This window comes from Mastigoproctus giganteus, chromosome 12 (genome assembly GCF_048544385.1).
Source record: "Mastigoproctus giganteus isolate SK-2022 chromosome 12, ASM4854438v1, whole genome shotgun sequence".
NCBI lineage: Eukaryota > Metazoa > Arthropoda > Arachnida > Uropygi > Thelyphonidae > Mastigoproctus > Mastigoproctus giganteus.
Window position 1 is genome coordinate 33,061,293 of NC_143586.1, and position 20,768 is coordinate 33,082,060.

General features: G+C 38.6%; 1 protein-coding gene across 1 annotated transcript in view; it reads left to right on the top strand.

The window, feature by feature from the left end:
* Positions 1 to 20,768, top strand: part of LOC150076865 (uncharacterized) — a 46,403-nt gene that overhangs the window by 16,177 nt on the left and 9,458 nt on the right. Inside the window, exon 3 of the mRNA XM_090385706.1 lies at positions 18,291 to 18,379. Coding sequence (XP_090241832.1) covers positions 18,291 to 18,379 — 89 coding nt within the window. The remainder of the gene's footprint in view (positions 1 to 18,290; positions 18,380 to 20,768) is intronic.

The window sequence follows — 20,768 nt, forward strand, 5'->3', positions numbered from 1 at the left end:
GAGATAGGATATACCCTACTGACATAGGGTATAAATTTTTTGGTGACTTGCCCTTTTGTGGTAAGATTCCATCTATTTTGCCAGATAGATTGCAGATGACACAATGAACAGTAATAATATTTGGCACAGCATTTTTTTAAATAAGCCATAAAACCCTTGTAACGGCCAATCATTGATGGTGCTCCATCCGCCCCCTGTCATGCCTAACGCCCCTGTGGATAATTCAAACGCCCCCCAGGGGGCGATTGATTTATCCACGGGGATAATTCTGCTCTATTGCATGGAGAAATTCTGCTCTATTGCATAGAGAAAAAGAAAATTTTCAATAAATATTGAGTTGGAAAAAACTCTTTTTTTTTTTTTCCTTTTTTTTTATTATTATGTACAAAAACTTGCCTATATCATTCTTATATTTAAATGTATTAACCACCCTATTCCTTGCCGAGCTTCTGGACATTCCTGTGTTCAGAAGGTATCTGCATATTTATTCTAAATTAATTTGCGCTTCAGAAACGAATTTTGTTGCCTTATATTCAATGCCTTATTCATTATGCAGTCGGCCCATATATATAAAAAAAAAAAAAAAAAAAACATGAAAAACATGCCTTCCCCACTAGTACCATAATTAGATATTTTCACTCAGCTTGTAGAATGCTTCTAGCTGTATTTTTTGTATAGATTTTACACTCCTGATTATTTTTATTTTATTTTATTTTATTTATTTATTTTTTTTTTTTTGAGCTTGGGAAAAGTTCTCCGTGTGCTCCCTTCCGTTGTATCACTCTAGTAGAATATTTCTTCTAACATCTGAGGTCCTCATCACCGTACGTCTCTTCCTAGAGAAAGGTATCAAATACTACACTGTGAATCAATTTGTAGGTTCACTGAACTCATCCTAGAGTTTGCAGTTATTTATAATTAATTTAAACCCATGTATTGCTAAGCCGCTGGTAGTCTTTATAGTTACCATTCTGAGAATATTTCTTAATCCGTGGAAAAGCACTGTGTCAGTGTGGCAAGACAAAAGTTCACTTTTGTCTTGAAATGGTTCAAAAGAATAAAGTTGTGGCGTAGACTTCGATCATTCCAAGAACTTCGGAATCTTTCTTTTTATGAAAGCCTTCACTAGAAACAGTACGTGTTCCATTCATTGATTTCATCTACCATGTCCATTCAGTGTAAAGGTAAGTTCTGTATTTCGAAACTACAGTAGCTGGAAAACGTTTTTTCTTTCGTTTCGTGCGTGCAACGCTTGGCATGTGTCTACACAAAGCAGGTGAGGTGGTCAGATAATGCCGTTATAGACAAAGATGTAGCCGCCCTTTTTTAGATAGCATTTTGTGTGGGACATTGATTTGTCGTGATAGAAGTTAATCTGCTTCAAATATTTCATGTCTTATCTGAGACATCATCATTAAGGTGACTGCATGAAGTTGTTTGTGAAACTTGCAGTCTACAAAAAAAGTAATTTTATTAATATTCTGTTCCGGTCCTCTTATTTTAAATAAGAGCTTCCACTAGCACACGCAACAGACGACGTGCATATAAATTATATTTCTTAAATATAAATTCGGTTATGAGATAATTAAAAGATTTGTTGACAAAACTTTCTAAAAGAGCCAAATATAAAATTTTCTAAAAAAATCCATCCACTAGTTATGAAGAAAACAATAGGCGCTTTATGCATGTATTAGGCTAACGTGCCTAATAAGACTGCACAGCTGGTTTTTTCACGCCCAAGGCAAGTGTTCTGCATGTTCCACCTTAGTCAAGGCACTGTACACCACACAGCAGTAAGTTATGAAGAGCTCGCTAGATGCACTGCCTCAGAGATGGACATATTTTCTTGCCTTGCACGAATAACCATGCATCATTGAAAGTTCATCACATCTCTGCTTCTTATGCTGGTTACATGTTACCAGTAGCGGATCCAGATCGTTTTTTCTAGGAGTTGGGAGAAGGTTTAAGTATAGATCTGAAGCCTTAAGTTTCAGATCTATGACGATCTGAAACTTAAGGCTCCATCAACCAGTTGCAGTGCTGTGCTCTTTGAAGACTTTAAAGCCAGCAGAGGCTGGTTCGAGCGCTTCAATAAAAGGGCGAATATCAAAAGTGTTGAAAGGCATGGGGACGCATCCAGTGCTGATAAAAAAAAAAAAAAAAGCAGCTGAAATTGAATTCCAAGAGTTTGTTGATCAGGAGGATTATTTTCCCCAGCAGGTTTTTAACACTGGCGAAACAGGCCTCTTTTGGAAGCGAATGCCCAGAACGTACATCACTAAGGATGAGGCTAGTTTACCTGGGTATAAGCCTATGAAACATAGGCTCACTCTCCCATTGGGTGCCAATGCCTCTTGAGATTTTAAGCTGAAGCCTTTGCTTGTGCGTGTGTCACTCTAACACCCCCAGAGTATTTAAACAACAAAAGGTCGACAAAGGCATGCTCGGAGTGTTTTGGCGCAGTAACAAGAAGACCTGGGTTACAGGATACTGTATATCTTCAGTGAATGTGAGCTTGGAGTTTTCTGTCCTTCAGTGAAGAGGAAAATAAACTTCCTATGTAGGAACTGCTCCTGCTGGATAATGCGAGGGGCCATGATCCCAAACTTGTTCAATCTCTTGAATCACAATTTTATTTTGTTCAATCTCTTGAATCACAATTTGATTTTGTTCAATCTCTTGAATCACAATTTGATTTTGTTCAATTCAAATTTTTGCCACTCATCACCACTTTTCTTAATTTTGGACAATTTCTTCGCAAAGAAACTGTCCAACGTCAAGCAAAAGACTGAAAAGACACCTGACGCTTCATATAGTCCCACCACTACCACTACGCCACCATTTATTTCATCAGCTTTGCGCTTCAAGTCTAAGGTAAAGACTTGAATGAAGTATAACCTGTAAGAAATACCTATTTTATGTATTGTTCAGGAACAAATTACAGGAAATCAATGTGTTATTTGTTTCAACTTACATTTTTTTCAACATACAATGGATTTTGTAGAATGAATTACCATCGGATGTTGAGGCCCTACTGTATTCATTCCAATTTATTCACGCTCTTGGGGAGGGGGACGATTGCCCCTTTCCTGATCCAACTGAGCTTTCATTTCTGTAATGCTGTCCAGTTACTCCAATTGCCGAAAAGATATTGAAATAGGTGTGCCTATTTCATTTCGTTTGCAGATTTGTGGTGGTGGGGGATTTTTGTACATGATTTGGTTAAATGACCATAAGCCAAGCATTTGAAACACTCAAGAACAGTTGTGTATGCCCTTAACCCGTGTGCTGGCCGTCTGTGAAAAATTCTCTCGCTAACATGTAGAATATGTCTGAATAGAAAGAGCTCTGTTGTGGTATTTAATTTCTTAGTGAATTTCAGCCTTACTTCACTGTCTTTTCTGCTACAGCATGCAATTCAGATATGCCTTCAGGAAAGATCTTTGGACATGCTCTTATCTACATCAAAAAAAAATTATGTGGGCTTTGCTTTCTTGGGTGAACGACCATAGGACAAACATTTGAAACACTTGAGAACAGCTGTGTATGCTGTCCATCTGTGCGCTAACTGCAGAGCTCGCACAGATCCTTGAGGTCCGCATGGTCCTTAAGGATATCACAGACATTCTCTCAGATATGCCAGACAAGCTGTACTTGCTACCTGGGAGTCTAAAACGCTGATGGAACTGATATTCGGGTGACATTCAAGTCAAGTGGACCCAATTTCGGCGAAGTCCGGACGGTCTGTGACAGCCAAATCCTCTGCATGCACCTTCACGATGGTGGGACTGTTAGTAATCCTGGGTATAACCTCCATGCATTAGTACATGGTGGGTGACCACCCAGGTGTGAACCAACGTAAGCAGGGGTCGAGGTGGGCGCCCATACCACATGGAGGAATGCCGCCCCTCTATGGCAGTACTAGATGGTAGATGACTCTCATCAACTGGTGCAATACCACCACTTTGCTTATTGGAGGCTTGAAGTAGTGGAACCCATATTTAGTCTCTAGAGCTAAGTTCCGGTCAACCCTTCCCCATCTCTTCCATCAATGCAGTATGATTGATGACTTTTGAAGGATTGATGAACATCGTGGCGAGATCCAATATTCCTTACATTTTGAGGGTACAGCTCTAAAACGGTGTTCGCCGACTGGCCGCTAGTTAGTACACCAGACCGAACCTATTGGTAACTCTCTAGGAGGCTTCCGGATCAGCTAGTGACTAGATGGATTCCGAGTAGTGTATGCGGGGGGCATTGTCGAGGCCACGTTATGTCAAGGATTTGGGTATATTCTTACCATGTGTACGCCATATCAAATATTTCATTACTTCATACAGCATTCCCCCCCCCCCACACACACTTTTTCTTCTAATCTCAACGATGTCCATTTCCACTTACAGTCTGCCAAACCCCATGTACTTTTTCTGACAGAATCTCAGTTACCGGATGATTCAACTACAGCTCATCTCAGATGCCCAAATTATTCGCCGTATGATTCCTTTCGCCTCAAAGGTGGTACTTGTGCATATGTACATTCTGATGTTCCCTGTCAGAGACTTGGCAATTTGGAATCTCCTCTCTTCGATCTTCTCTGGCTTAAAATCCGTCTACCTCATTTTGTCAAATTCATCTGTTGTCTCTACTGTTCTCCCAACTCCACTAATCACTTCGAGCTCTTTGCAACTTGACTTTCTCCAGTCCAACTTTCCTATTAGTGATGTAATTTTCCTTGGTGATTTTAATGTTCACAACTCCAGCTGGCTTCTGTTTTCTAGTCACACCGACCCAGCTGGTCGAGATGCTGAGACTTTTGCAATTACTAATGACCTTGCACAGATTGTTCGTTTACCTACAAGAATACCGGACAATACTTATCATACAGCCAACACGCTTGATCTTTTTCTCACAAACAACCCTTCTCAGTACACGATCGAAGTGAGAGGTCCTTTAGGCACTTCATATCACAACTTGGTGATTGTCTCTTCTCCAATGGAGTCTTTATCTCATGGCTATTCCGAAGCTCGTGTTGTTTGGCATTACAAGAATGCAAAATGGGATGACCTGCGAGATTTCTTTTCTTATTTTCCTTGGTGGGATTACTGTTTCAAAACCTCTGATGTCAACATTTGCTCAGATCGTGTCAGTGAAATTATTCTTGCAAGAATGGAATCCTTTATCCCACACTCCACTTTAAAATTTCGCTCTTTATCAAAACCTTGGTTTTCCAATAAATGTGCTAAGGCTGTTCAAGAGAAGAACGTTGCATATAGTAATTGGCTTGTTTCTAATTCTTCAGTTTCATTTTCTGCCTACACCAAAGCTTGCAACAATTGTAAAGCAGTTATTAATCAGCCCAAACTGGAGTTTGAACAGGATAAAAGTAGAAAACTTGCTTCTTGTTCTAATGGCAGCTGAGCATTCTGGTCTCTAGCCAAAGCTATCGGCCGCAACTTTTGCCCATCTCTGCTCCACCTCTCTCCAAACCCGATGGTTCTGTCGTCACTTCAGCCAAGGATAAAGCTGACCTGCTAGCATCCCATTTTTCTTCCAACTCATGTATTAAAGATCTTGGTAAAACACCTCCCACCATTTCTAACACTCTCCATTCAATGCTTCCTGTGGTCTTCCGTCAAAAGGATGTCAGAAGGGTTTTGATGAATCTTAATGCTAAGAAAGCTCCAGGTCCCGATGGTATTTCTCCACTTGTTCTCAAAACCTGTGCTCCCGAACTTACTCCGATTCTTTGCAGCCTTTTTTTCACTTTCTTATTCCAAAGGTGTTTTCCTTCTGCTTAGAAATTTGCTCATATCCGGCCAGTTCCTAAAAAGGGTGACAACCCCCCCCCGTCCAGTTATCGTCCCATTGCAATTACTTCTACTCTTTCTAAAGTAATAGTAGTAATAGTAGTAGTGGCATGTGATGCAAGAAAGCAAATGTATGAGCTTATGCAGCATCAGCCAAAAAAAAAAAAAAAATCACACCATTCCCTCCAAATGCCTGTCCAGTTCCTCCTTAAATTTATTCAAGCTATCAACTTCCACAACGACAGATGGAAGTTTGTTCCAGCAATTAACCACCCCCTGGGTAAAGGCAAATTTCCGCACATCTATTCTACATCTGTCTTTTCTTAATTTGAATTTATGCCCCCTTAGGTTCGTAATTTGAACAAGCGGAAGGATCCCATCAGAATTCAGCGTGCTCAATCCATTCAAGGCCTTATATACCTCAATCAGATCACCGCGCAGGTGCCTAGTCTTCAGATACTGCAATTTGCAGAACTTAAGCCTCTCTTGGTAAGAGGATCCCTTCATTCCCCTCACCAATCTTGTTGCCCTTCTCTGTACCCGCTCAAGTATATCTACATCCTTCCTAAAATGAGGTCTCCAGACCTGTACGCAGTACTCAAGGCGTGGCCTGACCATTGCCTTATACAGAGGGATAATCACCTCCTTTTCCCTGCTAGCAAAATTCCTATATATCATTGACAAAACTCCATGACCTGCCCTGGCAGCCTGTCTGCATTGCTCAGAGAACTTCATATCTGACTGCACAATTACTCCCAGGTCTTTTTCATTTTCTACCACCTTAAGTGTAGTACCACACAGTTGGTACGTTTCTCTGGGGTTATTTCTACCCATATGCAGTACTTTGCATTTGTCAAGGTTAAACTTCAGTTGCCACTTCTTAGCCCATCTGCCCAAATTATCTAGATCCTGTTGCAGTAGCAGACTGCCATTACTGTCATTAACAACCCTGCCAACCTTTGTATCATCTGCAAACTTCGACATTAAGCCTGATATACCTTCATCAATATCATTGATAAATATACAAAACAACAGTGGACCCAACACCGAACCCTGTGGGACTCCATTAATAACATTAGTCCAAGAAGAGCAGCACCCACTGATTACCACCCTTTGTCTTCTCGCACTTAACCATCCTTTTATCCATTGTAGCAACTTACCCTTAATACCATTCTGCTCCAATTTGTACAATAGTCTTCGATGCGCAACAGTGTCAAAAGCTTTCCTGAAATCCAAATATATGGTATCAAAATTGTTTTTTGCATCCAGTTCCTTTGTAACCACATTATAATATCCTATCAAAGTTGTCAGACAAGACTTTCCCTTAACGAACCCATGCTGTGTCTGAATTATTGCTGCAGTCTTGTCTAGATGATCCTGCAATGCATCTTTAACCAGCGACTCCATTATTTTACCCGGAACAGAAGTTAAACTAACTGAAACTTTTAGTAGCTTCCACGATTAATTCCTTGAATGCTTCCCACTTAGAATTTACTGTTGGTAACATCGTCAGTTGATCCCACTGTACAGAATTTAAAAACTGTCGGAGACCACTGTACTCGCCTTTACGGAAGCAAAAACCCTTTCCTTTACCCCTGATGGTAATTAAATCTTTAAGTAAATCCCACGTCTGTACACTGTGATCATTGCCACCTAGTGGTTCTTTTATCTGCAAATTCCTAATACATGAATGATCACTGCTGATAACCAGATCAAGAGTATTACTTTCTCTGGTTGCCTCTCGAACATGCTGCTGCAGAAAACAATCATCCAATAAATCCACAAAAGTCTGACTAGTGTGTGAGTGCCCAACCTACAAGTTCCAGTCAATATCTGGGAAGTTAAAAAACCCCCATTATAAGACATTCCGATTTACTAGCCCACTCTATTTCTCTGTACAATTGTTCATTGTACTCATTCGAGTCATTAGGCCTATAACACACTCCTACTCTAATTTTTGCTTTCGCAGTGCGTATGTCACACCAAACTGACTCAACAGTGCACTGTTCATCTATATCAACTGGATGCACTTTTGATTTTATATTTTTCTTTATTAACAGCATAACTCCTCCTCCCTTCCTATCCTGTCTATCCTTTCTGTACACATTGTACTCCCCAAATTCCAGTTCGGCATTCCTTATATCTGGGTGACACCACGTCTCTGATATCCCAACAATATCCGCCTTTGACGTCTTGACCAACACTTCAAATTCATCAAATTTATTTACTATACTTCTAGCATTGGTATACATGCAAGTATACATGCACCTATTCCTATTCCCAGCCACTCTAACACATCCCATATACCCACCTGTTTCACGATGACTGACATCCGTCCCTGAAACCCCCAACACCCCTCGCTCCAGGTCGCTACTTATTCTAATAGAAGTTGTGCAAGAATCACCTTCACCTCTGCCTATGGCTACTGTTAAACTATTAGTCTTTGTATCCCCCCAAGCTATCAGTTTTCCGACCCACCTAACACTGCCTCGATAGCATCAGCAAATATTCTTGCACCCTTTCTATTTAAGTGTATCCCATCCCTGTAGAAGCAATCTCTCCTGTTAACAAGTACAGTCCAGGCTGAAAAGAATTCTACCCCTTGAGCCTTGCACAATCTTTCCAGGGCCGAACTGATCGACAAGGCTGTCATCTTATACTCCTTCTATCGTGTCTGACCAGAATTGCAGACACTTTCAAATTCAACCCTACTTCACGGCTTTTTTTCAACAGTGATCTGTACTTGTTAAGTAATTCTGCCGGTCTCCTACTCTTAATATCATTAGTGCCAACGTGTACAACTATATCACCTTTTGTGCCCTTAAAAGATGATATCTGCTCTACAACGTCATCAACCTTTGCCCCTGGCAGACATACCCTGGTCCTGTTCCACCTATCCTTTTTACACAATATATTTCCCGTTTCCCTGACAATAGAGTCACCAACAACTAGTTCCTTTGGGACAAGCGCAATCTGCCTTGGGGGTTGCCGCTGTGTTGCGTGATTATTATTATTATTATTATTATTATTAGCCATATAGTACAAGGAAGCCTGAGGCTTATGCTGTACTAGGCAAGAGAGAGTCAGAAGTAAAAGGGAATCACCAAGAAAGAGAAGAATGATGATATCCAGCTCAGGACCCTGTGTGTGCCAAGCCCATACTCACCAGATGTGAGCCCCTGGAGTTAACCAATGGAGTTAACCTGATGACCAAGTGCAAGCTCTGGCGTTGATGTGGGCAGCTGAGAGCCTGATGGGCCCCTCAATTTAGATCTTTCGAGGGCATCCACCCTGTCCTTCAAACTCTCATATAGGCCCATAACAACGCTGAGTTGTCCCCTGATTTCCTTACATTCCTTACATTGCGCACACACAAAGACATCCCCCATGGCAATATCATGTTCCGTTCCAGATAGTTCGGCAAACATTTCACAAGTTGCACATTTTTTTAGGCTGTGATGCGTTGGAGAATCGTCCCCCGCAGTTCTTCCCCGAGTCACAGCACTCCTGCCACTTTGTGCCCGTTGCTTTGCTGCTCTAGTTTGTGGCATGATATTTTAAATTAATAAGATCAAGAAATTAAATTAAATTAAATGTCAATACTACGCTATCTAATAGAAACAGTGAAGCGTATTACTGTTTCTATAATTATACGTTAGAGCTACCTAACTACCTCAATTAAAAATTTGAATTCCCTATCACTATATACAAAAACAATGCCTGCAATATTCGAATGAAATAACGGTTTTATAAAGTATTACGTATATCTACAAAAACTGTTTATACAAATTAAAATAAAAATAACCAGCGTAATTAGAACTATAAGACTACATATTAAGTACAATATAAAATAACAATTATGTAAATAAAAAGCAAAAACTTATCGTTTTTTTCTGAGCCTGTAACTTGCAGCTGTATTTTCTCAGCTGTATAATGGAGAAATCAATTAACTGCCAACTTTTAAACTACCTAGAAACCTTCCGTCTGATCAATGATCGCCAGTATGGATGCCGTCAGTGTCTATCCACTGGTGCAATTACCTGGCTTATGTTACCCATTTATGGACTAATTCAATGGAAAGGTTCGGTGAAACACAAGTAGTTGCTCTTGGCATCTCAAAGGCTTTCGATCGTGTTTGGCATAAAGGTCTTCTAAACAAGCTTCCATCTTATGGTTTGCCAACTGTTTTTTGTAATTGGTTATCCAGTTTTATTCTGATCGCTCACGGAGGGTGATTGTAGATGGCTCTCTGTCTTCTAATTTCTCCACTAATACTGGTGTCCTCCAAGGTTCAGTTCTTTCCCTCTTGTATATTAATGACCTTCTTCCATTGACTGGAAATCCTATCCATAGTTTTGCCGATGATAGCATATTGCATTCCACTTTCCATTTTGAGAAACTTTGCCCTGCTCAATCAGCTTCAACTTCTCGAAAATCTGCTACCAATTCCTTATATGTCAATCTCCAGGTAATTCTCCAGTGGGGCAAAGACAACTTAGTTAATTTCAACCCTTCTAAAACTCAGTCTTGTCTTATATCTTGCAAAAATGATTCTTCTGCTCCTATGCTTATCTTTGGTGACACTCCGATTTCTAGGCAAAATGATATATCTCTTTCGGGGATTACCCTTACTGCTAATCTCTCTTGGCACAAGCACACTACAAATATTGCTTCCTCTGCATCTAAAACTTGGTTTTCTCTTTCGCTCTCGGCGTTACTTTTCTTCCAAACAGCTGCTCACTCTGTATAAATCGCAAATCCACTCTACCATGGAATATTGTTCCCACATCCGGGGTGGTGCCCCCAAAACCTCTCTCAGGTTTCTTGATTCCATTCAGAAGAGGGCAGTTAAGTTAATTAATGATTCATCTCTAACAGAGTCTCTCAACTCGCTGTCTCATAGACGTACTGTTTCTGCTGCATGCCTCTTCTACGGATACTTCCATGGGCACTGTTCTTCTGAATTGGCTTCTATAATTCCCGCTCTCTCTTTCAAAACAGTCCGAACACGTGCAGCTACCAGCCATTTACTGTCCAACTTCAAACCCACAGAACCAACTTTTCATCTTCCTCATTTATTCATTCAACTGCCGTTTTCTGGAACAACCTTCCTTCATACGTATTTCCTGAAAATTACAGTCTACAGAAGTTCAAGTCCAATGTCAACAAATATCTTCTTTCGTCTTCTCAACCTTCAACCCAAGCATGGTACTAAGTACTTCAGTTTAGTTCAGTTCAGTTTATGTGTAACTGTCTCTGGTGGCGCCCAGACTGATGTTCATCTCCACCTATATTCATGTATCCAAATGGAATATATATATATATTTATTTATTTATTTATTTATATAAAAAACAGTAGGCAGACCACTTATCCACCAGGAAGCAGGCAACACACATAGGCAACCATATCCCGGTGTTCGTCTCCGCACGTGGGTCTACTATACTGTCTGTGTAAGTAACGCAAAAATCCCGCATCTACCAGCAGTTGTGCATGTCTGATGGGTGCCCGCGTCTCCCGCTTCTAGGCTGCCCAAACCTAGGAGCAAAAAAAAAAAAAAAAAAAAACGGAAATAAAAATAACAATAAAAAAAAATAAATAAATAAAATAATAATAAAATAAAATAAATTTATCCCCCCCCCCAAATTCCCCACCTCTCTTTAACCAGCCCGCAGGGAATAATCCCGCTTCAGTAAATTCTACCGATGCCAGCAAACAAAGTAAAACTAATAAAAAAAAAATAATAATAAATAAATAAATAAATAAAATAAAAATAGTAAATAAAAAAAATTAAAAAATAAGTACTAAGTACGTACTCTAGGTTCTAATACCTCTTGTGTTTGGGGTTTACATAAAATAAAAATAAATAAATAGATGGCCTATATCCTTTAGCTTATCGTTCGCCATGCAGAATTTGAATATGGGGACTACAATGTCTACAAAGGTTCAGTTCAGTTCATTGTTTTTTAATTTTTATTTATTTACTGGTGTATGAGGCCTTAGCACTGTAAGGAAAAGATTGAAAAAACGCCATTTCGATTATGAAAACAGAGATTCAGGATCCGCTATTCAAGCTATTCAGGATCTGCTATAAAATTTCAAAATTATTTTTTTCTTTTAAATTACGGACACAATAATTTTCTCGTTAACTGAAAGGTTTACAAATATGAAGGAATATGTAGAAATATTTAAAATGTTTTATAATATTTCTGAATTTAAAAAAAATGGTCAGATGCAATTTATTATATCATTTAAGTGACATTGATGTAATGAGTCCGATATTGATGGTTTAGCATTATCTGAAGAACTTATAATAGAGTACTTCAAATTTATATTAAAGACAATATTACCCAAGTTTTACAATATATTTTTAAAAACGATATTACAGATACTTTTCCCAGAGGCGGATTTAACGGCTGGCGCGCCCTGGGCCCCAACTTCTGAAGGGCCCACGCAAAACCCCAACAAATTAGTTGAACTAATATGTTCAACTATTAGTTCAAAACTTTGTGATTATTATTATGCTATTATTAATTATGTTAAACATATATTATATTTAAATTTTATTGGAAATAAAACATTAATAGTACATTTTTTTATTTATTTAAAAAAATGGTTAACATGTATTTTTATTTTCCCTGTCTCTCTCCCTTATTTTAATGGGCCCAATATTTTCTTCTGCACCTGGGGCCTCAACCGACCTTAATTCGCTACTGACATTTTCCAAATGTAGTAGATGCATTAAGAATTTTTCTACCTTTACCAGTTCCAGTTGCTTCCGGTGAATGGAGTTTTTCACAATTAAAATTCATCAAAAATTATTTACGATCGACGATGTCTCAACAACGAATCTCTAATTTGGCAATAATTTCAATAGAAAATGATCTTTTGGAAAAAATAAACATAAACGAATTAATTAATAAATTCGCACATCTTGAAGCAAGGAAATATAAATTTGAATATTTTTTTAGCATTATAATTTTCCTTTTATTTTATTATTGTGGGTACGATTAAAGAATTAAATTTTTTTTTGTTTGTTTTTTTTCATTATATTACACGTGAGATATGTTGTAATTCTTTTCTTTATTAATAAATTAATAATAATTATTTACGCCTTTTTTATCCAAATATTTTGGGGCGGCAAATTTGATTTGGATTACTGGCAACCCATAGGGTTGCAGCGGCCCTGATGTCAGTGTAGGTCTTGTGTATCAAACTGATTTCTGGCCGTTTTACAGTTATTCAGGGACTCACATCTGGTGAGTATGGGCTTGGCACACATAGGGTCCTGAGCTGGATATCATCATTCTTTTCTTTCTTGATGATTCCCTTCTACTTCTGACTCTCGCTCAGGGCAGAGCAGTTCAGAAATTTTTTTTTTTTTTTTTTTGGCTGGTGCAGCATAAGCCTTGGGCTTCCTTGCACCGTATGGCTAATAATAATAATAATGTATCATCATAGAGTACCATGGCAGAGTTGAATTAAGTTCAGGTGCTGCTGTACACAAAATGCAGCAGAGTTGAGAGAGAGAGAGATCACTGTATAACATTGCCAGCTGGCCCACTTAGATGTTGTTTTATTGGATTTCGGTGCCTGATTACACTAAACAACAAATTTTGGGTCATATCTTGTTACTGGCACGAAAGTAAGTTTACAGTATAGAGTTTTGGGTGCTCGACGTGGAAGTAGTGCTTAAAATGGCAGATTGGCCCTTGTTTTCGAAAAAAAGTAGTTTTTTATATTTATACAAGGTATTTTTTTATTTATATGGCAGTAAGACGTAGCTACGAACATACCTGTATCAAACATGGGACCTTTTTACCTTTCGCTTGTATTCAGCTTTGGGAGCATCCCTTTTCACCATCCAACAATAATCGGCTAACATGGTGGCACTCCATTTGCTTTTGTATCTTTGTTCCATTGCTGCAATGGCTTGATGGAGTGCTCGCCATGTTCGTCGCTGACGGCACCACTGTTTGGTGGGAAGAAATCCAGGTGTAAGTGCAAGAAATGCCTCTTCAATGACATGTTGCATCCCAGTTTTTCGTAGGAAGTAATGAACTCTTCCACAAGCTGCCTGTAGTTGCCAGCTTGAACATTTCCTAGAAAACCATTCGTAACATTTCGAAAGGCTTTCCAAGCTGATTTCTCGCTGTCACTAAGGACACGTTCGAATTGTTCATCTTTGAAAAATTTCCTTATTTGTGGATCAATGAAAACGCCTGCCTTGATCTTCTCTGCACTACGTCATGGGAATTTCTCTTGCAAGTATATGAATGCAGGACCTTTCACTCACAATGCCTTCACAAAATTTTTCATAAGTCCTAGTTTGATGTGGAGTGGCAGAAGCAAAACTTTATTTGGATCTATCAGCAGTTCAAATGCTATGATTTTTGTTGAGGCCAACTCCTCTTCTCATAGTGCATGTCCTTGGCATGACTATCCCATTACAATACTTAGTGTAACCCTTTCGTAGTCCTAATTAAATGGCGATTACTTTTAATCACCATATATCTGACACTCATGCTTCTGATAGTGTACACCTAAAAGCAGAGAATGCAAACTTCGTGGATACATGCATCTAGGGGAGAACGTAAACTTTGGGGGTACATGCACTGGGGAGAATTTGGGAGTTTTGTGGTACATGCACCCAGGGGGGATGTAAACTTTGGGGATACATGCACCAGGGGAATGTAAACTTCGGGGGTACATGTAGTATATGTGTATATATCTTATTATTATTATTATTTAATGTTTACAACATATGTATACATTACAAGCAGTTCTGTATATTTATGAATGTTTTAATAAGAGAATATGAGAAAACAAAATAAGAAACAAAAGGAAATATTTATTATTTAACATCTAAATACTAATAATCAGCTCACAAAAGTCACACATTACTGACAATAATCAAAATTTAATAATATGAAAATCACCAATTAAAATTTGCAAAAAAATCATAATCAAACATGTAAGTATTATAATAATCTTTTTTTTTTTTGCATATATCTCAATCGCTTCATTAATTTTTTTTTTATTCAGGCCTTCTAAGCTTATCTTCATGCAATCTTTCAACAATACAGATACGTATGTAATAAAAAGTTTATAAAATGTATTGTTTATAGGCTGCAACCAAACCGTCTTGTTTGCGGTATATGAGTAGACTCTTGCTGTGAAAAAAAACAAATAAAGAAAATGTGAAAAACATAAAATGAAACTGCTGATGATTGAAATAGTGCCTGCAGTAGACTCCTCTCTCTCTCTCCCTGCCTAGATATTGTTTAGTCCTTCCTCTGAAAGCCACGGGACACTCTCTAATGAGCTGGATATCATCATTCTTCTCATTCCTGGTGATTCCCTTTCGACTCTCTCTTTTTCTCTCTCTCTCTCTCTCTCTCTTAGAGTAACTAGGGAGTTTTTTTTTTTTTTTTTGGCTGGTGCAGCATAAGCCTTAGGCTTCCTTGCGCCATATAGCTAATAATAATAATTGCAATAGCATTTGTCACTGATGAACCAATTAAGGTGAACACTGTCTGCGATCCAGTTGTGAGTCTAAACTCAGCTGTCAAAATGGCCTGTAGATGCCAAAATGTAGTGGTAAGCAGTTGGGGATGTAAATCTTTGGCCAACTAGGAAAATTCCATGGTATGTGCTGGAGAAAATTAGGAAAAATATATTCAAAGGGAAGTTTGGGAGGGCTTCCAAAATTTTACATTTATATTATGGCTGTACAATGTTCCTATGAAAAGTCAAATTTATTTTGTTGCTCTTCTTTGCAACCAGTTTAATAGATTCACATCCTTACTAAAATGAGCCTTCCAAGACCATAACCCCTGCCGGTAAAATTCCTGTATATCACTGACAAAAACTCCATGAGCTGTCCTACCAGTCCATCTGCACTACCCAGAGAACTTCATGTCTAACTGCACAATTACCCCAAGATTTTTTCATTCTCCCCTAACCTGAGTGTGGTACTGCATAGTTGGTATATTTTTGTATTAAATTTCAGTTGCCAGTTCTCAGCCCATCTGCCTAATTTTTCTAAATCTTGTTGCAGTAGCATTCCCTGATTACTGTCATTAACCACCCTGCTAACCATCGTATCATCTGCTAACCTAGCCATTAAGCCTCATATGCCTTCATCAGTATCATTCATAAAAATAGAAAACAACACTGAGCCCAGCAATGTACCCTGCAGAACTCCAGTAACATCATTAATCCAAGAAGAGAAGTGCCCATTGATAACCACTCTTTGTCTTCTTGCAGTCAAATCCCCTTATCCTTAGTAGTAACTTGCTTTAATGCCTACTGCTCTGATTTGTACAGTACTCTTTTACATGGAATAATATCAAAAGCTGTTCGGAAAGCTTTCGATTTCCTTTGTTACTAAATCATATTATCCAGATTTGTCAGACAAGGTTGCCTCTTCACAAATCCACGATATGACTGCAGTATAACTGCATTCTGTCTAGATTGACCTGCATTACTTCTTTAATCAGCAACTCCATTATTTTCCCCAGAACAGAAATTAAAAAATTCGAAGGAAGGAACCTGAATTGTGGAAGGATGGTTGGATGCTCCACGACGACAATGCTTCAGCTCACAATGCACTCTGTCAGAGGTGGACTGGGTCAGAAATTCTTACCAGGGAAAACTCGTAGCAAGCTTATACTAGTGTTTATGGCTAAAATCGCACCAGTCTCCATTAGCCTCTAGTAAGTCTTGTGGCCAGTCTACCTCTGCTCTCTGTTCACCAGTTGCTGGCCAGAAAACAAGTGTGTGTTCAAGTGCATGCACGTGCGTGCGCGCGCGCGCACACACACACACACACACACACACACACACACACACACACTTCTAAGCACAGAACGGTTACTTCCAGAAATGTTTTTGTGCTTGGAAGAAATGTATGGAACAGCCCAAGGCAATTATTTTGAAGGAGATAACTTGTAAGGTACAAAATATTTCATTATATTTATTGAATCCAGTCTTTCTTTAGTACAGTTGGCAGTTCAGCTGAAGAGGGACATGCTGTCTGCATCTTGATACTGTGTTCCAGTTCATCCCAAAAGTGTTCGATCCGATTCAGGACTGGACTCTGGAGTGACAGGGCAAGGTGTTAGACTTTTTATTTATTTATTTTTGATGTGTAAATATCTTTGGCGACACCTACTAAATTTCATACGGTAGTAAAATTAATTTGTTGTGATTTTGTGACGTGGAAATGGCATCATTTGACGTATTTCTGTTTCATAACAATGAAAAACGGAGTCGGGAGAGAAGATTGTGCAAAGGATCATGGGAGGTGATCTTGGATGTGCTCAGAGCTGGCATAAACCAGCTGGTGATGGAAAAATGTTTATGATTCAGGGCATACCACTTAGGTGGCTTTGGGCTAACCATTGCTACCCATGGCAGAAACCTTTTGGTAACCAGAGAAGTGGATGTGCTCAGAGCTGGCATAAACCAGCTCTGAGCACATCCAACATCATTACATTACATGCGCTTCGGCCTTACTAGTTGAAGTGCATGTAATGTAGGCATTACTGTACCTGTCTGTATTACTGAAGCGGTTGCATATTTCCATCAAGAGGAAAATCATAAATGATTTTCTGCAACCACTGGGTCGGTGAAGAATATTTGAATCGGTTTGAGATTGGGAGATAACATACTCCAAATTACATGTACGAGTAGAATCTTTTGCTTGTCATTGGTCATTCTCATTAAGTTGCAGAAGTCCTCGTTGGTCATCAAGTTTTTGTGTTTCTTTGCAATTTCACTGAGTCAGTTGAGCATGGCAAGCTTTAGATCCCCATTCACTTGCTTGGATGATTGTAAAAGTTTCGAAAGGAGTCTTCTTCTTGCAGTCGTATCACAAGGCTATGCAGGTCATCACCGCATGCTTCGTCAGGGTCAGCGTCGTCATTGTCTTGACATGTATTTCAATCATTTTTCGAATGTCCAAGTACAATTCATACAATTTATGATCTAGTATGAGATCTTCATTGTCATCATAGATCTTGACATATTTAATCTCTGACAGTATCTCTGTTTCCTCGTTGCAAAATGGAATATGCAGCATTACCATCTCGCACTTCTTTCGTTGTCATAGTTTCGATAGCGTATTATGCAATGGATACTGTCTTTTTTTGCAGATCTCGTAGCGCTGCATGTGTAATTTGCGACAAAGCATGAAAGAGTAAATGATCCGACATGATAGTATGATTGTAACAATATAAATACTTCTATTGTTTGCAATCTATTATTCAACAAATAGCTACAATCAAATGAGTAATTAGGCTATTGGTCTAACCTCTTCCAAACGTTGATTCGGTAGAGTAAGTAGCAGGTGTGAGAGTAAATTACATTGTTCATGATTTCAGTTCTAGCTGTTAGAAATTTAGTAGGTGTTGTCAAAGATGTTTACACATAAAAATATCATTTTTTGTTTCAAATTAGTTAATTCTAATTTCTTCCTATAGTTCCAAAGCCAGTTGCTTTTGATATTCCGTTAGACGAAGATAAGGAAAATGCTGCACCCAAAAAATGTCCACCTCCACAAATACAAAAAGTAAGTAGATAATATGAATGATACCAAGCAAAATGAATGATATCTTTGGTTTTATGTAATACTAATTGTCAGTTAATGGTGGGTTTATCACTCTCCAAAGAAGAGTGGCAAACCTTAGAACCAGTAAAAGAGGAGAGGAAGAAAAGAGTCCCCTCTTCTTAATAGTCCCTCTGTTTTTTAACTGTTAGATTTTATTTTTTTAGAGAAAATGAGATTGTTTAACATAGTGTTTTCACACACTCGTACACACAAGACTATTGCGATGGTTTCCGGAGAAGGTACATAATGATTACAATAGGCCAGGTGCAAACCACACTGGTGGACAATAGAAATTTTACTGCAACAAAGAGATTCTTTATTATTCCCTTGTGATGTCAGGATGTAATTCTAGAGTTGTGCGAATATTATGAATATCACATCTGTTATTAAATACATATAACATGTAAATTCAACACTAAAATTGAACTGTAAATAGTCTAAATCACACATGCTATGGGTAGCCAACCCATGACATGCAGTCATACTTGTGGCATGTGCAGCTCTTCATGTGAAAACAAAGTAAAAAATTACTAAGCACAGAGTTTAAATTTCACTTTGAAACCTGAGTCATAATTTCTTGCAAGAAATTGATATCAAAAGGTGAGATGAGAAATTACAGATCTTGTTAGTTTAATTTCTGTTCTAGAGAAAATAATGGAGTCTCTGGTTAAAGAAATAATGCAATTATACTGCAGTCTGAAATATATACAAATTGGAGTAGTGTGACATTAAGGGCAGGTTACTGCTATGGATAAAATGATGGTTGAGTGGGAGAAGACAGAGAGTGGTTATTAATGCACACTGCTCTTAATGTACTAGTGTTATTATTGAAGTTCCCCATGGTTCAGTGCTGGGCTGATTGTTGTGTTCTGTATTTATTAATGATATTCAAGAAGATATATCAGGCTTAATGTCTAAGTTTGCAGATAATACAAAGGTTGGCAGGGTGGTTAATGACAGTAATCAGGGTAAGCTGCTGCATTAAGAGCTAAAAAATACAGGCAAATGGGTGAGAAATGGTAGTTGAAGTTTAAAATTTACAAGTGCAAGGTGTTGCATATGGGTAGTGGTAATCCCAGATTAATGTACCAAAAGTGTGGTACATTAATCTGGGGTTAATGTACTTCTATATTCAGCAGTGGAAAATGAAAAGGACCTGGGAGTAATCATGCAGTCAGATATGAGGTTCTCTGACAATGTAGACAGGCTGTCAGGGCAGCTCATGGGGTCTTGTCAATGATACACAGGCACTTTGGTAGTAGGAAACGAGAGATGATTATCCCATTGTACAAGGCAATGGTTAGGCTGCATCTCAAGTACTGCATACAGGTATGGAGCCCTCGTGTTAGGCAATGAGGAGGACAATAAAATTGGTGAAGAGAACAAAAGGATGGGTCTTACCAAGAAAAGCTTCAGTTCTGCAAATTGCAGCATCTGGAGACTAGACACCTGCGAGGTGATCTGATTGAGATGTTTAAGGTTTTGAATGGATTGTGCAAGCACAACTGATGGCATTCTGCCTCTTGCTCAGACTACACATGAGAGGGTATAAATTCAAATTGAGGAAGGATGATTGCAGGATAGATGTGCAGAGGTTTGCCTTCAGCTAGTGAGGGGGTGATTCACGGAAGAACTAGACAAATTATTGGAGGGGATAGAAAAGTGATGTGGAAAGTTTAGCTGCTTTATAAGCTTGCTCTCTTGGATTATATGCCACTATTACTAATAATAAATGCTAAAAGGCCATAAATATGGACCAGTGCTATTAGTGGAGTTCCTTACAGTCTAATGCTGTGTGCATTGTTGTTTTCAATATTCATTAATAATATTGATAAAGGCATGTCAGGCTTAATGTCTAAATTTACAGATGATACAAAGGTTGGAAGGGTGGTTAATGAAGTAATCAAGGTATGCTACTGCAATGAGATCTAGAAAAGTTAAGTAAAATGGGCTGAGAAGTATTGCATTTATCAAGTTTAATATTGACAAATGCAAAGTACTTTGCATTTGTCAATATTAAATATTTGCATTATGGGTAGCAATAATTCCAGAATAACATACCATCTGTGTGGTATCACACTTAAGGTAGGAGAGAAAGAAAAAGACCTAGATGGTAACTGAGCAGTCCGGACAGGCTGCTAGGGGAGCTCATGGGGTTTTGTCAATAATATAGGAATTTTGCCAGCAGGGATAAGGAGGTGATTACCCTGTTGCATAATGCAATGGTTAGTTACATCTTGAGTATCGCATTGGTCTGGAAGAAGGTGGATTTGTTGGAATGTGTGCAGAGCAAAGCAATGAGAATGGTGAAGGGAGAACAAAAGGTACTCTTACTAATAAAGATTTTAGT